At 36.5% G+C, this 15,017-nt stretch overlaps 1 protein-coding gene across 1 annotated transcript; it reads right to left on the bottom strand.

Moving 5' to 3' along the window:
• Nucleotides 1-1,944: 1,944 nt before the first annotated feature.
• LOC109094453 (sialic acid-binding Ig-like lectin 13) lies at nt 1,945-3,342 on the bottom strand. The gene is made up of 5 exons (XM_042717294.1): nt 3,175-3,342; nt 2,823-3,068; nt 2,676-2,751; nt 2,318-2,398; nt 1,945-2,188 (listed from the first exon to the last, which is right to left on the bottom strand). Coding segments are annotated over exons 1-4 (327 nt in total). The 5' UTR covers nt 3,179-3,342; the 3' UTR covers nt 1,945-2,188; nt 2,318-2,397.
• Between the last annotated feature and the right edge of the window lie 11,675 nt (nt 3,343-15,017).

Here is a 15,017-nt window from a genome sequence, read left to right as displayed (position 1 = left end):
CTAATATTAGAATTGATAAAAAAAAAAAAAAAAAAAAAAAAAATTTTTAAAAAAAAAAAAAAAAAAAAATAAAAAAAAAAAAAAAAAAAACACCATCACTAATGATAGTTGAGGACAATGGAAGAGTACAACGTCATCAGTTAACCATAACTCTAATCACCTAAATTGGACCAAGATGTTCTTCACACAAAGCAGTCACAGTTATTTCAGCAGACTTCATCACTCACCAATCATTTGTACTGCTTTTTGTGGCACTTTGATGACATTTAATTTAAAATCACAGATACAGTTTCATTCTTTTGATAAAGAAAGTAAAAGAGTTGGAACATGGTCACCACACTGTAAAAAGTGATTCTCTATATTTACTCAATAAAATTGTGTCAAAAGATTACAAGCAATATTATTAATTAAATTTAACACATTTTAATTAATTAGAATTAACCATTCAAAATGAGTAGAATAACATGAAAAAATTTAGTAAAATTTACACAAAAATATTGATTTCATTGGACAAAAAAACAAATAAAAAAACACTATGCTAAAGAATACTATGTTATGCATGCCAGGCCAGTAGTTGGCCAGTAGTTGTAAAAAACAATTTTTTTGGTTGCTGTAATTGTGATACAGCAGTTAGACAAGCCAATAAAGAATAAGATCAGGTGGTGGTGTTTGTTTTGACGTTATCTTACCTGAATTTCTGAGTTGGTTGTGTCTTATCAACAACAGGCATCCTTTGGCTGTACAGTATAAGATCGGGTATTTTCATCATAATCAGAGAGAGTCTTAGAAGCATTTCTGATCAAAACATTTAGGAAAAAAGCAAATTTCTTACATTTAGGCACACAGACATCAAGAATCAGGCTCAACAATGGTGACCATAAAAAAGCATGTTGCACTGCATTCTGGGTGCCACCAATCAAAACTCATTTATGGCTCCCATCATGCTTTGTGGCATTTTTTAATGATTTGTTTAGTTATATTAGATTTATTCTTAATATTTTCTTTTATTTGTACTTTTTTATCCAATTTTTAGTAGCTTGTTTTGTGATGCTTACAGTTCATCTGTTAATCTGAATATGTTGTTTGTCACCATTCTTGAGATTCATACGCTGGTTCTTGATGTCAATGTGTGCCTGAAAGAATGTTTCCTTTCCCCACTACAATTTTTTTCTTAATCAGAGTTCTTAGACTTAAAATTTTGGATCTTCTATTGTTGAATTACAGGGGCTGCCATATTGAATGGCTCTATTTATAACACTCAGGACAATCAATGATTATGTAAAATCATAAACAACAAAACCTGAACATCTTTACTCTTAGCATGTCTAGCTGTTATAATTCAGTTACAACAACCATACAAAACCTAATAGCAAAAAGTCAAGGGTCAAGAGTGCAACTAAAGCAAACACTGACCACTATAATGGTAACCAATAATTTACCCTTTTCGCCTTCAGTGATTCTGTTTGTGAACTTTAGGTGTCTTCAATAACTCTGTTTTGGGGGCCTTAAGACACAAGCTTTTGAACATGATGCCTGCATCATATCTATATAAGCAACAAAAATGTGAATTTGTAAAAAAGTTGACGTCATGTGCATGCATATAATGTTTTCACAGGGTGTTTCATGATCGCCAACTACTGGCCTGGCATGTATAACATAGTATTCTTTATCATAGTGTTTTTGTTTGTTTTGTTTTTTTTTTTCAATATTTTTGTGTAAATTTTACTTATTTTTTTTTCATGTTCTTCTACTCATTTTGAATGGTTGCTTGTAAGCATCTAATCTGATTATTTCTAATTAATTCTAATGTGTTAAATTTAATTAATAATATTGGATATAAAATTTTAAACAATTTTATTGAGTAAATGAAGTGAATCATTGTGTTGCTATTTTTTGTTTTTTATTCTGAGGTATCATGTGGGAGGACTGCAAACTATTGCAGTATCAGATCTTTATTTTTTGCCTTGAAAACACAAACAATGAGGCATAAGGTTGAAAAACATCTAAATTAAGCAAACAAACTATACGGTACAGATTGTACAGGAAAAACACATTTACACACTTTCATTTGATTACACACTACTGTATTAATTCATGTTGCTTTTCAGGACTCCGCACACATGCGATACATAAATGCTATAAAATGTTTTGCCATGTTTCCAAAACACTATGGCCTCATCTTGTTAAGCTGAAAGAAAGAAAGAAAGAAAGAAAGAAAGAAAGAAAGAAAGAAAGAAAGTAAATGGTATAAAGTGTTTTGATTAATAAGATACCCTACAATTCCCTGGTAATGACTTATTTCATCAGCAAAACTTACCCTTACGTTCTCATACACAGGTTCATTCATCTCAAAAGAACAAGCTTCACATCTGTCATCATGACGTCTGGAATGATTCATCTTTGACATGGAATAAATGCATAGAGATAAAATAATTAAAAAAATAAATCAAAAATAATAATAATAGTAATAATGTCTATAAACAACTCAATATATGACTGTACTCAAGCTTTCAATTCCTGATTTACCAGTTCATTTACCTGATCAATACACTACTGATACTGAACATTTGACACTTCTGATCATGTGTCTTTATTCTGACAACAAATTTTGCTTCATACTCAATATTTGTGAAGAAAAATGCATAGTCTGCGATCAAATACTACACACATCTTACCAAATCAGCAACACTGTGATGATAACTGCAGCTCCACAAACCACTCCAATGGATATGTACAACATCACCAGACGTCCTACAACAGAGACAAATGAGTAAAACAGATTAATTTGCTTCACTTTAGAAAGAGTAAATGAGTTACTTTACCTTTAACAGTGACAGTAACAGCGTCTGATCTCTGAGATCCATGTTGATTGTGAGCCTCACAGTAGAAGCGTCCACTCTGTAGAGCACTGAAACTCTGTCCAGATCCAACAGAGGAGATTTGATTCTCCTTAAACCAGCTGATTTCTGCAGGTGGGTTTGAATCACTGCTGCAGATCAGAGTCACTGAATCTCCTTCCCAGATCTGACCAGACTGAATGACCGACACAGAGACATTCCTAGGAGGATCTAACAAAGAGAAACATAGACATCTTTAACAATAACAATACATTTGACATCACAGACTATGTTTAGAGTATTCAGCGTCAGAGTTACTGAAGCATCATTAACTCACACATGATGTTTAAAGTCACAGCATCAGAGTATTTCTCTCCATGTTTATTTCTGGACTTGCACTTGTATTCTTCACTGTGATCAGAGCTGATCTTTGAGATGCTGTTGATTCCTCCAGAACCTACAATTCAAAAAGTCAGTGGTTCTTTCATAATCTGTTAATAAAAAGGACTTTCCAAACAGTTTGGTCTTCTATGGTGTCAATTAGTCACACACAGACATCAATAATCAGAATATGAACCTCAACAATGGTTACGAAAAAAAAAAAAAAAAAAAAAAAACATGCTGCAATGCATGCTGGGTACTATTGTAGTACAAAACTCATCCATGGCTCCCAGCATGCTCTGCTGCATTGTTTTTTTTTTTTAATTTAATTTATTTTTTTATGGTCACCATTGTTGAGGTTCACATGCTGATTATTGATGTCTGTGTGTGTGACTAAGTGACACCATAAAAAGCCAAACTGTTTGGAAAGTTATTTATATTAACTGATTATCACAGAACCACTGGCTCTTAGAATCACTTTTACTGTAATCAATCCAACTAAATTACACGACACCTATTTCATCAGAGATTAGACTCCAAACAGTTCAATAATCAATAATCAATGATTATCATCACCAATATACAGTATAACAACCAACATCAAGGTACAAGTTAGATGAAAAACAAATGCTAACCAGGTTAGATAAAAAAAATAATAATTGGTTAGATAAAAAAAAAAAAAAAAACATGCTGCAATGCATTGATGATATTTTTTCTGGGCTTTTGAGTTACAACAAATGGTTACAACAGCCAAAGAAAAAACTAAGACAGAAATCATGGGTCAAGAGCCCAACTAAAGCAAACACTGATCTCTAACATGGTTACTTTAAATGAAAAATCATAAATCAACATCTAAACCTTAGTTAATTCTCAATCAGATATTCTGTAGACGTCTGACAGAAATACAGTCAGTCTGGTTATTAATAAGTGGAGCTGGTGATGCTGTTTGTGGGGTTGTTTAATCAGATCTTGAGAGATTTAATGTATTTTATTTCAGTTTATTTTATCTAAGGCTGTGTCTGAAGTCAATTGTAGTTCTTGTGTTTCTCTTTTCTTCAGTAATTCTGTTTGTTAACAGCAGCTGTTCATCACCAATTCACAATTATCACTCAATTAATCACTTAAAGGCTGTGTTGCATGGTTAATTTTTCAACGAATTTGTGCAATTTGCTTTTTGGTAATGAACATTTAAACTGTTATCCATTGTATTTTATGTTGTTGGGTATCACAAAATGGAATAAAATATGAAAAAGTAGGTACTATCTTACAGCGGTTTGCAACGATTCTCCTTTCCCCCACAATGCATTGCATTACGTCACATTGGGGAGAGAATTTACCAAAGCCTGCCTTGAGAACATAGAGAGTGACTAGAGAGACGAGTAGTAGACGAGAGTATTCAGATAGCGCAGATTATAGATAAATATATAGATCGATAGATAGATAGACAGATAGATAGATCGATCGATAGATATCGACCAACAGCGACCAAACGCACTCACTTCCCTACAGCACCAGCTTTCCAACGCAGTTTCCACACAAGCACCAGCCAAACATAGCAACAGACACGCGGCTATGTTTGCAACAACATTTTCACCGGAGGATGAGATAAATGATTAGAAACGCCCATATAGCTAGCATGATGCCTTCTTTTTCTAGATGACAAAGAGAAAGTTTACCAGTACGACACTATGACAAAGTTTACAGGTACTTATCTGAACTAACGTCATGATCACTGCCACTAGATATAAAGAAAACGTTTATTTTTCACTCGGTGCTATCCAATGACAGTAAAAAATATATATGTGTGTGTCGTTATTGTGCACTGCTGCTCGTAGACTAGCTCCAGTGCTCATTGCTGCATTGCTAAATGATAGCAACTCACCAGGACACTTCACCAACTCTCCACTCATTCTCCTCGGACCATGCATTTAATTGGCTTTGACGGCCATCAGTTCTTGGAAATTCCTCATTTGCTCTCTCACGTCTGGCTGGTTCAAAATTATAGGGCTGCAGGCCATCATACATGTTGGCTCTTGCCACCTCTTCCTCGTCCCAGTTTTTATCGCAATGTTACATTGTCCTAAAATCGTTTTTTCAACGTGTACCACTTGCATAAACACTGCGTCCGTAGGCAGTATTATCCGTAGGGGCTGTCATTGTTGTTTCGCGTCCTGTGTGACGTCTGAACTTGGAGTACATCGATCTAGTACGAGTTCACGGGTGGGAAGTCACGGGTTTGACTGCCGTTCCAGTGCACTTTCACGGGTTTAAGGTTGGAAAAAACACGGGTTACGGGTTGCCTGGAATGCGCATCATAATAGGCTGAGGCTACCTTTCCTCCACTTCTCCCAAACGTGACGTCATCACCGAATTGCGTAAAGAAACCCCCTTAATACCAACAACGTAAAAAACTGGTCTTTAAGGCCATTTTTGAGACATTTTAAAAATGATATACATATCTTGAGTGATTTATGTACCCATTAATCGACAGTGGTGGTTAACCTGCAACATGGGCTTTAATTTTTTGATTGATTTGTGTATATTTTTTTAGTGAGTTGTGGTTAATTTGGTTCATGGTATTTATTTGTTTTTAGTTTTTTGTTTTTAATGGTTTAAGGCAATCGGTTGCCTCAAATGGTTTGAGTTAACATAACTTGTCAGGTTTTAGTGAGGCTGTGTCTGAAGTCAGTTGTAATTCCTTTCTCTCTTTTCTTCAGTAATTCTGTTTGTTAACAGCAGGTGTTCATCACTAATGCTCAATTATCACTCAATTAATCACTTAATTACTTAATTGCAATGTATATCTTCTTTCAGTGAACTCAACTGAATTAAGTTCAGAGTACTCATAAATGTTAAGTTTTAAAACTTTAATGGTTTAAGGCAATCGGTTTCCTCAAACGGTTTGAGTAAACCCAACTTGTCATGTTTTTAAGGATATTTGTTTACACAAAAGGTTTGAGTTACGTTACTTGATGGGTTTTACAGTGTGTTAGTCTTAAAACTTAAATGGTTTTAAGGCAATCGTCGGTTTCCTCAAACGGTTTGAGTAAACCTAACTTGTCAGGTTTTTAAAGATATCTGTTCACTCAAAGGGTTTGAGTTAAGTTACTTGTCGGGTTTTACAGTGTATAAAGCAAAATAAAAGTTACTTTTATAATATTTTATTTTGTTTTGGATATAATCAAGCTCGTATAAAAGCAGCTAATAGCTGCTCTTTTCACACATATCGCTTTACTCTACAACAACACATGCATCATTAAAAAGTGAGATTTAACACAAGAGGCAAGGGTGAAGAGCACAACTAAACCAAACACTGATCTCCATGATGGTGGCAACATTTAAACCAATAAAACATCAACATCTGATCTTCTGTAATTCTCAGTAACAGCAGGTGTTCATCACTAACGCACAATCATCATTTAATTAGTCACTTAATTATCTCATTAACTTAACTATTTGAGGATTTGACTTGAGACTTGCTTGTGACTTGAAAGGAATGACTTGGTTCCTCCTCTTCTGAAATCAGCTGCTGAGTTCATGGATGGAGTAAACATATGACAGGACTTTTACTTTCTGACCTCTGGACTATTCACTTTTTTATGTTAGGTATTTGATTGTTTTGCATTTGTTGGCCACCAGGTGGTATTGTGAGCAAAATGGGTGGAACAAAAATATGCAGGACTTTTGTGATATTAATATATCTGCTTGATATTAAGAAATCCTGTTTTTAGCCTGTATTTCTACTCTCTAAGATGAGACTTGCATAGTGTGTGTGACAAACCATACTGATAAAATTCTAGCTAGGGCTAGGCAGCCTTGAAGTTCTGATAAGTTCTCTGTGTATGTGTGTTAGTATCTGTCTGTACAGGGAGAAGCTCAGACAGTCCAAGGACAAACGTTCAAACTGCCGATGTCGAGCGTATCAGATATATGTCTGTGGAGAGACTTGTCACCAAAATAGTCATCAGAAGATATGCTTCAAGCTTGTGTCCATATGTGGAAACTGTCTAAGTTTTTGTGTGTTTTTGAACAGTTATGATTTTTGCTGAAATGATTGGAATATATGCTGGAGATGTTAATGTCCACATGCGTAGACGTATTTTGAGTTGTACGCAGAGTGGCTACGAACTCCATCGAGAGTACTGAAACTGACTTCTGCTGATGAAACTGCAAACCATGTTCTTCAGTAAATTTTTCTTTAATTGAACACATCTCTGACTCCTGGTTTTCATTGCGACACATCTGGTCCTTGGGTTTTAACTGTAAATCCCCCTACATCTTGAAATTGCCACTTTTAGGGTATGAGCCAAAATGCTCTGTGTTTATGTCTATATCCCCCTTAAATGAAAATGAGCTGCTGCTCCCGCCTCCCTTCCAGTGTTGCCAAGTCCACAGTTTTCCCCTACTTTTAAACATTGTTGCTGCGGGTTGCTTTTTCATGTCAGCGAGAGAGTTTTGTTGCAAAAACCTGGCAACCCTACCTTGTCAGACGAGTGCGGAGCTTTAAGAGCTCATGCTCGCAGGCATACCGGTGTTACGGTGACCATGTTACTGACCTCACACATTGCTTCCAAACGCAATTTTTATCGACCACATTCCCTATTACGATCATTCTGGTAGCATGTGAAGGCAGCATTAGTGAAAACATGCAGAGACAATGGTAGTTTTAGCAACATTAACCTTACAGAGAGCCAAGAAGCTTTTTTGGAAAACAAAATATGAGGCGTGATGCTTACTTTGTCTGTAGTCTGGATGTTTTCCCACGAAGCATTGGTATCGATCCCTCTTTCAGAAGCAATCTTTGCACAACTCCAGCACTGAACTGACCCTCGTTTGTGAGGCAGTACGGTGTAAAATGTTAGCACAAACTATAGGATTTTCCCGTTTTCTTTCCGGGACATTTCCTTCGAAAATGAAATTTAACCACCGTGTCCTCAGCGGTCTATGGAGACTCCTATGTTCATTGGTGCATCCCAACACACGACACATTTCAATGGCCTTTGGCGCTGCCATTGTATCTCCAGAAGCTACAGCAAGAGAAACACGTAATGGCGGACCGCTGCGTCTCACTCAGGGCTCGTGTATATGCTAATAGGAAAGAGAGCGTCAAAAAAGGGACTTTTCACAGAACTATTAAATAAAATTAAAATAAATTATGCATTTAGCAGACCGCTTTTATCCAAAGCGACGTTACAGTGCATTCAGGCTATCAATTGTTAGCTATCATGTGTTCCCGGGGAATCGAGCCCCCAACCTTGCGCTTCGTAACGCAATGCTCTACCACTTGAGCTACACAGGAGCACATCATAGTAGTGAGAAACCTGGAACTGCTCATGTGGGTGAGAGAGTGTTTATGATTTTTTTTAATTATAAAACAATGAGTGAGTGGATTTTTACCATTATAGGCTGGTTGTGTTCACACACTGCTTCCACACAGCTGTGTTCAAACACCTTTGAAAGTGATTTTTGCATTCTATGGCACCCTTTAAAGCTTTCATGAGGCTTCATCTCACCATCACTCCGTTTTCAGACTCTGTTGTTCTACGAGTTCACTAATACATCCAATCAAATAATGCAGTAGCCAGACAAATCGGCATTTGAAAAGACAATCCTCGTCGCCAATCATGTTATCTCTTATCTGTTATATATCACATGAATAATATGCTGAGACGAGTGTGGTGTCAGTTCACTTCTAATTGACTTAGAACTCTGAAGTCTTTTTCTTCATTGATAACATAACACACACACGGGAGTGATCTTGAGCACCTCCTAGTGCGCTGGAAACATAAGTGGCATACAAAACTGGTCATTTTTTATGTTCCCAAAACCACACACTGAATGTTTGGAGAACGTTCATTATAACAAAATTCTGTTAGCTGGGTCGTACTGAAAGGCAGACAGGGTATCAACACAAGACAGTCCAAAATACAACAACTAAAAGCTCAGTAATGTTCACCAGGAAAAAGAAAATACTTTGCAAAGGGCCTAGGCATGAGCGTGCTATAAATAGCCAGGGTTACGAGGTTCAGGTCAGAGGTGTCAGGTTGATCAGTACCATGTACGGGCTTATGAGAAATGTAGTGTGAGAAGGACTATACCAAAACTCAGGTGATGGTGCCCTCTGATGGCCCGAAGAGGGTGCTATAGAGGTGCTCTCTGTGACAGCCTCAAAGTTGTACAGGTAAATTCTTAAGATCAAGATCTTTGCAGACACTTTCGGATTCTTATCGGTGTAGTTTATATCACTGGAGCCTTCAAAGAAAAGGGTACATAAACTAAAGAAAATACATACAGTACTTAAATCTGACATCGGGCAGCACATGAGGTGATATGGGATGGTGATTTTGTGGGTATGGACAAGTATAACAACAGATTGGCACCAGTGACCAACAAATGGATGAATGGCTGTAAACATTCCAACCACAGTGGCCATAAACACCTGAAAAAACAAAGGGATAGTTCACCCACAATTTTCTTTCTTTTTTTTTTTTCTGAACAACATCCCCTTATGATTCACATATTCACAATTGTCCAAAACACTTACAGCATGATTGATATGTAATTGTCCTTTTAAGGGTAATAGATTGGGCATACTCAGCCGCTGCATAACAAGATGAGCACCTCATATACGACGACGAGAGGTGCACGGAGACACAGCGTTGAGTACGAGCGGCTTTAGGGTGTCTCTCGTGTCTACTAGAATCAACAGTCTTGTAAACGGAACAAAGGTTTCATACACTGTACAAAATGATTCAGGTCGGTGTTGTGGATGGTTTACTCAAGAAAATGTTTTAAAATTTTAATCCACGTATTAATTAAATTTAAACATTATAAGTAATTGATAGCAATTAGATGCTTACCAAGCCACCATTCAAAATGAGTAGCAGAACATTGAAAAAATTAAAGTAAAATTTACAAAAAAATATTGATTCATTGAGGGAGCCCTCCCAAAAAAAAAACAGGTTTTTGATTCGTCTCTGTATTACCAACAACTAAACGAACACTATCGCGACTACAAGACTCTCATGTTATTACATGTCAGGCCAGTAGTGTGGCGAGTCATGAAACCGCCAGTGAAAACATTATATGCAGGACCATTGATTGTCAGCCTTTTCTTACAAATTCACATTTTTTGTTGCTTATATAGATATGATACCGGGCATCATGTCAAAAAGCTTGTGTCTTAAGTGCCCCCCAAAACAGAGTTATTGAAGACGAAAGTTACAAACAGAATCACTGAAGGCGAAAAGGGTTAAATTTATAGGGTGCACCATATAGTGGTCAGTGTTTGCTTTAGTTGGTCCTCTTGAACTTTAGCTTTATAATATTACATTGTTGTATGGCTGTTGGACACTGAATTACTACAAGCTAGAAATCTCCATAGTAAAGAAGATCAGTTGGTGTTGGTTTTGATTTCTACATAACAATTGTTTGGCACGGGTGTTGCAAGTGAGCTTGCTAGTATTGCAGCCCTGTATTCAAGTAGAGAATCCCACATTTCTGTAAACCCAGCGTTAGTTTAAGACTTCTGATTAAAAAAAATTGTTGTGGGAGAGGGACGACTTATTAGGCAACAGTGACATAAGAACAGCGTATGAATACAAGAATGGTGGACAATCAGCATATTCAGATTAACCGATGAACTGTAGCATCACAAAACCAGCCATAAAAATTGGGTTTGAGGGGGCACCATGAATGCAGCTGCAAACCCTTTTTGAGGGTCCATGTTGAGGTTCAGCCTGATTCTTGATTCTGTGTGCCTACCTGACCAAAAACAAAAAAAAAATCGTGTTTATAATGTTGGGATCGAAGTGCTTCTACGAATCTCATTTGATCTGCTGGAAAATACCAGACCTTACACGGTTCCTCCCACGGATGCTAGTTTTGATAAGATACAACCAACTCAGAAATCTCGGATCAAATGCTGTCAAAACACCCAACCACCATATTCAGATTACCTCTTTGGATTGTCTAAGCTGGAATTACAAAAAGAAGCCACAAAAACTTTTGTTTAACAGTTTAAGAGGTAAGAGCTTCACACTAAAGCACACACTGACCACCGGAATGGTACCCCAACCTGTGATTATTACTTCAGTGCTTCGTTGTTAATTTAGGTGTTCCCCAATCACTCTGTTTTGGGGGCTGCAACCTAACTCTTGAAACACAGCCTGTGTCATCTCCATTGAAGCAACAACAACATTGAATTTGGACATTAATCTGGTCTGTGTTTCCTTACTCACCAAATCCTGGCCTGGTCGATACCCTAGTTATGTCCTTCGATAGTCTATTGTTTTATTTCTCCCAGTAAAATTTTTTTCCCCTTATTCTTTTTTTGTGCCATTGATCCCTTTGCATTGGTTATGTTATACAGTCATGTGATTCCTTCTAATGCCTTTCTATGGTTCCTTTCTCACTAATATTGTTGTAATCTGTTGCCCCCCGTATTAAGTCCATATAGTGTATCTTTTAACCGCTGTCCACACTCCGCCCCATTCTCCATGTCTGCCGGTAGAAAAGCTGATCCGCACCAATCAGAGTAGGTATGGGGCGGGTTAACATGGTGCAACCCCACCCTCTCTCTGCAGGTGCCCCCATGTGTTCTCGTTTTTTGTACCCCAAACCAGTATTTTGCTACTTGTTTCCTACGTTTTCAGTACTTTTATAATTTTGAATGTGCTTGGAAGTATCTCCTTTGATTACTTCTAACTCATTCTAATGTGTACATTTACTTAATCTATGCTTGAAGCTGCTGCCACAATTGTATGAGCATATAGGCGTACTCATTTTTACCAGGTGTGCTAAGGACACGGAGTATTTTTGAACTTTAGCTCTAAAGTTTACATGATACGGTAATCTTGCTTAAAACTGGTCAATGAGAATTCAACAATCATTCAACAGTGATTTGCAGCAAATCATTCAACAATTATTTGCAGATCCCCAGCTAAAGAAAGTAACAAAGAACAGGTTTATTTAATAAGCGACTTTATTAATTAGCCAATGACTCACTGTGATCAATTAGTCAAAACACCAAACAAGAGGCGAGCCATTCTGACTGACATCACTACTAGACACCCGCACATCGTGAGAAAACACAATCTTTAGCTTCCAAAAAGCTCCATAAATCAGTTTCAATGAGAATATTTCCCCTTTATAAGTCTTTGGTGCTGTACAAACAAGTATTAATTAAACTAACAATCATTTTTTTTTTGTTTTTTTTAGGTATCTGCCTAAAGCAATTATATTAATATGCACCGGCATGCAGTAAATGGTTATGTTCTTTCTGTATAATTGTTTTATGTTACTCCACTTGACCTTGTGAATGGCCCCTATGAAATAAATAAGTGTTCTGAAATGGAAACATTTATTAGCCAAATATTACACCATAGATTTTCACATATTATATTTACACATTAACTCTGAATGTGTTCTGGTGCTCTGATGTCAGGCCCTGCAGACAGAAATGTTTCTTTTCCTCTTTCGTGGTTGCTCTGCCCACACACCCGCACTGTGACAACATACATGATCCAATGGCATTTATTTATAATTAAACCCAAAATTGCTTCAAAAAAAAAAAAAAAAAAAAAAGAATCTGTCCACCACTTGTTGTTCAGTGGATCACAGATTTATTTTGACATAACAGCCTATTATGGTGTTTTTCACATTTTCACTTGTTTTTGCCTGAAGGATAATTAAACAAACTAGAAACCGTTAGATATATATATATATATAATAGATATATTTAGTGAGCCCATCATTTTCTTCCTGTAAACATTGTTCAGAAGAATTGCAAACATAATATTGTGTATATTATCCTTTCATCACTTTGACCACATACAGACAGCTTATTCTTCCCCCCTTGAGAGGATTTTTTTTGCTTCTTTATTGTCAAAAAGAGAAACTGACCGGATCTAGGGGCAGTAGAGGTGGGTAAGCACAGGAAATTAACCCCATCCAGAATCCCCACCTTGCAACGGTCACTAATTTCGATCATCAAAATGATGCGTGTTTGTAATGACAGTTTTGAGAGTATTATAGCTTCGTGTAATGCATGAACTATGTGAACATGCCTGTCAGTGTTTGTGAACTAAGACAGTTACATACAGGATTTTTATGGTTTTTGCTGCGTACTTGTTGATAAAATGAACAGAGTCAAACAGGAACGCATGTATCATCTTTTTGAGTTAATGTCATCTTAACATTAGTGTTCTCCCCAGCTCTACAGCACTCCACATTTATTAAATGTGATTCCAATGATAACCCAACAATGAAAAAAAAAAACATTTAAATAAATAAATAAAAAAATGCTTTCTCATGTCCAGTGTTGACAGCTTCAGATTACATCTATGTTGATCCAGATAAATTTATAAACACCGACTCATATAACCCATACTGAAACAGAAGGAAAAGACTGTTTAATATCTGTTGACTACTGAGGATAGTTTATATCTATATTGATTATATTGAGAAGACCTCTGGATCTTATACTTACTGACTGATTTCTATATTCAGAAGAGCTCGACTGATGAACAGCGGGTCTGGGATGGACAGACTATGTGAAATACACATTGATTATTTGATAGATTAAATCACTTTTTAATGCACAAATTATTTTGCACATGCACGTTTGTACTGTAGTTTTTGAGACCACTTATTGTGAGTGTGTTGTACACATCAGAAGAACTGGACTTGAGATCTAGAGTCATATATGCAATGTGAAGTTTTTGTAGTAGATGTAAATGAAACCATTTGAGTAAACAGATTGCCTTTACTTAAACCATGTAAGTTTTAAAACTTTGCAATTATGTAATCAAGTGATTAATTAAGTGCTGATGCGCTTTCGTGTGAACAGCTGCTGTTCACCAACAGTCACCAGCGCGCACTTCTTAATAAACAGACTGACTTTTTTCTGTAGACGTCCTGACAGAAGATCGATTGAGAATTAACTAAGGTAGAGTGATTTATTGTTTCCTTGAAAGGTAACCATGTAGCGCTCGTGTTTGCTTTAGTTGTTTTTTTTTTTTTGGTTTTTTTTTTTTGTAGGCTCTGACCCTGATTTTCGTCAGCTTATTTTTTTGGCCGTTGAACATGTGTTTTTGAAAACAGGTTTGTTATAACTCAAAAAACCCAGCGAAAATAGAAGGATTGATTGTTTATACAGCAATTGGTGATGATAATCATCAATTATGGAGCTGTCAGAGTTCAAATCTTACTCATCGGTGTTTATAGTAGCTCAGTTGATCATAAAAAGCCATTCAAAAAGTCAGTGGTTCTTCATAATTCCGTCAATATAAAGGATGTGCCAAAAGTTGGTCTTCTATGGTGGAATTAGGCACACACAGACATCATAACAGGAATATGACCTCAACATGGTTACGAAATAAAAAAAACATGCTGCCAATGCAGCTGGGTATATTGTAGTACAAAATCTCCATGGCTCCCAGCCTGCTCGCTGCATGGTGTTGTTTTTTTTTTTTTATGGTCAACATTGTGAGGTTCATATGCTGATAATTGATGTCTGTGTGTGACTAAGTGACACCACACAGAAAACAAAATGTTTGGAAAGTTCTTTATATTAACTGATTATCACAGAACCACTCCGCTCTTAGGAATTCACTTTTACTGTAATCAATCCAACTAATTACACAACATCGATTTTCATCGGAGATTGAACTCCAAACAGTTCAATGATTATCATCACCAATATACAGTATAACAACCAACAGCTCGATACTGCTGAGATAAAAAAAATGCTAACCTGAATGCACTGTAAGTTGCTTTGGATAAAAGCAGCTTCTAAGA

This window comes from Cyprinus carpio, chromosome B1 (genome assembly GCF_018340385.1).
Source record: "Cyprinus carpio isolate SPL01 chromosome B1, ASM1834038v1, whole genome shotgun sequence".
In the NCBI taxonomy this organism is placed as follows: Eukaryota; Metazoa; Chordata; class Actinopteri; order Cypriniformes; family Cyprinidae; genus Cyprinus; species Cyprinus carpio.
This window is presented reverse-complemented; position numbering and strand designations above follow the sequence as displayed.

Coding starts and splice junctions, on each gene's coding strand:
- LOC109094453 (XM_042717294.1), bottom strand. Junction 2,752..2,822: donor TGTTACTGTCACTGTTAAAG/GTAAAGTAACTC, acceptor TCTCTGTTGTAG/GACGTCTGGTGATGTTGTAC.